The sequence below is a fragment of the Rhagoletis pomonella genome, unplaced genomic scaffold (assembly GCF_013731165.1).
Source record: "Rhagoletis pomonella isolate Grant_MI unplaced genomic scaffold, Rhpom_1.0 Rhpom_scaffold_13291, whole genome shotgun sequence".
NCBI classification, from domain to species: domain Eukaryota; kingdom Metazoa; phylum Arthropoda; class Insecta; order Diptera; family Tephritidae; genus Rhagoletis; species Rhagoletis pomonella.
The window spans coordinates 783-4,314 of NW_023471821.1; the positions used below are offsets into that span (position 1 = coordinate 783).

General features: G+C 45.4%; 1 protein-coding gene across 1 annotated transcript; it reads left to right on the forward strand.

Annotated features, from left to right (window-relative positions):
* Positions 1-494: 494 nt before the first annotated feature.
* On the forward strand, positions 495-3,506 carry LOC118756960 (the record flags this gene model as incomplete). The annotated part of the gene is made up of 2 exons (XM_036491689.1): positions 495-1,342; positions 1,832-3,506. Coding segments are annotated over exons 1-2 (2,498 nt in total), but the record flags the coding sequence as incomplete, so codon positions are not given.
* Between the last annotated feature and the right edge of the window lie 26 nt (positions 3,507-3,532).

Here is a 3,532-nt window from a genome sequence, read left to right on the forward strand (position 1 = left end):
AATTATGTGGACACTACAGCAGAGTTCGGCTATAATAACAGTGTAGCATAAGCACATCGCCCTTTTTACTTTAATTGTCATGTGCACATAAGTAATGTATAAACAAATAGGAATGTACACAAACAACAGTTTACCCAAATCAGTTACATTGAACTCAGCGGGAGTTTATGCAAAGACTGCATTCATCGCACATAGCGAGGATCTTGTTACACTTGTGCGGACGGTCAAAGACACCGCCAAAGACAGTCGCAGTGACTAACTGATCCACAACGTCAGTTTGTCAATGCGACTGACATATTTATATATTTATTGCAACCATATGTTGACTTAGCATATTTTAGAGTTATGTAGTTAGTTTGTAGGTATTAGTAGTATATTTGTATACATTCTAGTTCGTAAATAATTTGTAAGTGTTAGTGTAAGAATTTGGTATAAAAGAAAGTGAAATCAATAAAGTAAACCAATTGGTGATCAAACTCCAACCAATAACTTATTATTTGCTATAACAGGCAAAATCTCATGCGATTGCAGAAAGCGCTGCAAGGCAATGCCAAACGAGCAGTCATGTCCATGCTCATATATCCTGACGATGTGCCCAAAGTAATGAAGGAACTCGAATTCAATTTTGGTCGGCACGATTTGTTAATACGTGCGCAACTACAAAAAGTTCAACAGTTTCCTACAATTCACGACAACCGCCTAGATCAGGTTCTGGAGTTTTCCAATCGAGTTCGCAACATAGCCGCGTTTTTCAAATCGGCGCAATGCGAGCAGCATCTTATGAACCCTACACTTCTAGAGCAATTGATCTCAAAGCTGCCGCCGTCGAAACAATATGAGTGGAGCAAGCATGCTGCCAACATTAAGCCGTTTCCTACAGTAGACAAATTTGCAGATTGGTTGAGCGACTTGGCCAAGGTCGTGTCAATCATGCCTGGGGTAGCTGAAATTTCTCTGCGTTACAGCCAAGCGTCGTTGCCATCGTCGCGTCAGCAATCCGGTAGCAGTCGTCAGTTTGCGTCAAGTGGAATTCCGGCACGTCGAGTCTTACACAGCAGTGGGGAGCAGCCTGTATGTTTGTGTTGTGATCAGTCGCACGTCTTAACTGATTGCCGTAAATTGAAATCAAATGATTGCCCAGCCAAGTGGTTGCTTGTCAAACAACACCGCCTTTGTTTCGGTTGTCTACAAGCAGGTCATGGGTTATCTGATTGCCGTCGTCGTAAAGCATGCGCCATCAATGGTTGCAAGCGTATGCATCATCAGTTGCTGCATCAAGACAATCAGCCGTCGTCACAGCCAACCGCCGACCGGGAACGCATCCTCAACTGTCGCCAAGAAAGTGAAGTCAGCCTATTTAAAATTTTGCCGGTGATATTGTCTGGCCCGCATGGTAGTGTGAACGTGTATGCTATGTTTGACGAGGGGTCATCTGTGTTTCTACTGGAGGAAGAGGTCGCAACACGGCTGGGGTTGAGAGGACGTGTTAAGCCACTTACCCTGCAATGGTACGGTGACAGCCAAACAACAGAGAACTCAAGGCCAGTGTCATGTGAGGTGAGAGGGGTGAATGGTAACAACTATTCTCTGAAAGATGTGCATACGATAAAAAGCCTTAATCTGCCGAGGCAATCGCTCGATAAGTTTAAATACGTGCACTTAAAAGAATTGCCTGTGCGTAACTACGTCGATGTCAAACCAGTTTTACTGCTGGGTTTGGATAATTGTCACTTAAGTGTGCCCATCAAAATAGTCGCGGCCCGATATGACCAACCAGTCGCCATCAACACAAAGTTGGGTTGGGTCGTATATGGACCTCACCGCCAAGAAAGCGTTGCCGTTCCTCGAGTTCTTCATGTTCGCAAGTCAGACGCATTGAAGCAATTAAATAAGCTAGTGGAGGATTATTTTGCTACAGAAAATTTTGGTGTCAACAGTCAAGTCGTCTTGGAGTCGGACGAAAACCAACGCGCCAGAAAAATATTGGCGGAAACAACAAGGGACCTCGGTCAGGGGTATGAAGTTGGCTTGTTATGGCGGGAGGACTCGGTCATTCTGCCGCCAAGCTATGCAATGGCCAAGCACCGCCTACTTAACATCGAGTCGCGAATGCAGAGAGATGCAGTTTTCGCGGAAAACTACAAGAGGGAAGTCGCGAAGTACCTCGACAAAGGATATGCGAAGCCATTGACGCCTGATGAAGCCACCGTGGAAGGACCAAGAACTTGGTACCTCCCTCACTTTGCTGTTGTGAATCCACACAAGCCGCAAAAACTCCGCATCATTTTTGACGCAGCCGCCGCTACAAATGGTATTTCGCTTAATTCTGTGTTGCTGAAGGGTCCGGAGCAAGCTCAGCCACTGATAGCTATTATACACAAGTTTCGTCAGGGTGTCGTCGCTGTGGCCGGTGACATCCAGGAGATGTTCTCGCGAGTACAAATTCTGGAGGCCGATCAAGAGTCACAACGATTTCTGTGGCGAGATGGCAACACGTCCGAGCCTATACGTATTTATAAAATGTCGTCAATGACTTTTGGAGCTATTTGTTCGCCGTGCTGTGCGGAGCACGTTAAAAATACCAACGCCATCAAATTCATGTCTACGATGCCAAGGGGTGCACGAGCTGTCATTGAAAATACATATGTCGACGATTTGGTCATGAGTTTTAATAGTGCCGAAGAAGCTATTGAGGTCATCAACGAAGCTGTCAAAATCAACGCCGCTGCATCTTTCAAGCTCCGCGATTTTATATCCAACGACAAACTAGTTCAACAGAAGCTGAATGGTGAAGGTTCATCTGCCAACAAGCAAATCGTAAGAATGGAGCGTCAAGCAACAATGGAAAAAGTTCTTGGTATGTTTTGGAACACTGCTAACGATGGTATTGAATTTCAGTTTAAATTCCACAAAATTACTCACGATGTTATTGATGGTACACGACCTCCAACCAAGCGCGAATTGTTGGGCATAGCTATGTCCATGTACGATCCGTTTGGTCTCTTGGCAAACGTTACAATATGCATAAAATTACTGGTGCAAGCAATGTGGAAGCAACGGGTCCAGTGGGATGAAGCGATGCCATATGAATTAGCGCAGCAGTGGTCAAAGTGGTGGAGCAACATCCAGTCAGTTAAGCATCTTTCGGTGCCAAGATGTTACTATTTAATGTTACCGGTAGCAGAGGAGATACAGCTGCTTATTTTTGTCGATGCCAGCTCTCTGGCCTATGTCGCTATGGTGTGCGCAAAGTCAAGGTGTGCGCCACTTAAGGGTATGACTATACCACGTCTGGAGCTACAAGCTGCAGTTCTGGGTTGCCGTCTGAAGGAGTCATTAGAACGATGCCATGATTTTCGTGTGAGCAGCACTACATTTTGGAGCGATTCCAAAACCGTCATACTTTGGATTCGTTCAACACATCGAGACTACAAGCAGTTCGTCGCATATCGTGTGGCCGAAATACTAAGCAATACATCGTCAGATCAATGGCGCTGGATTCCCACGTCATTAAACGTCGCAGACGAAGCAA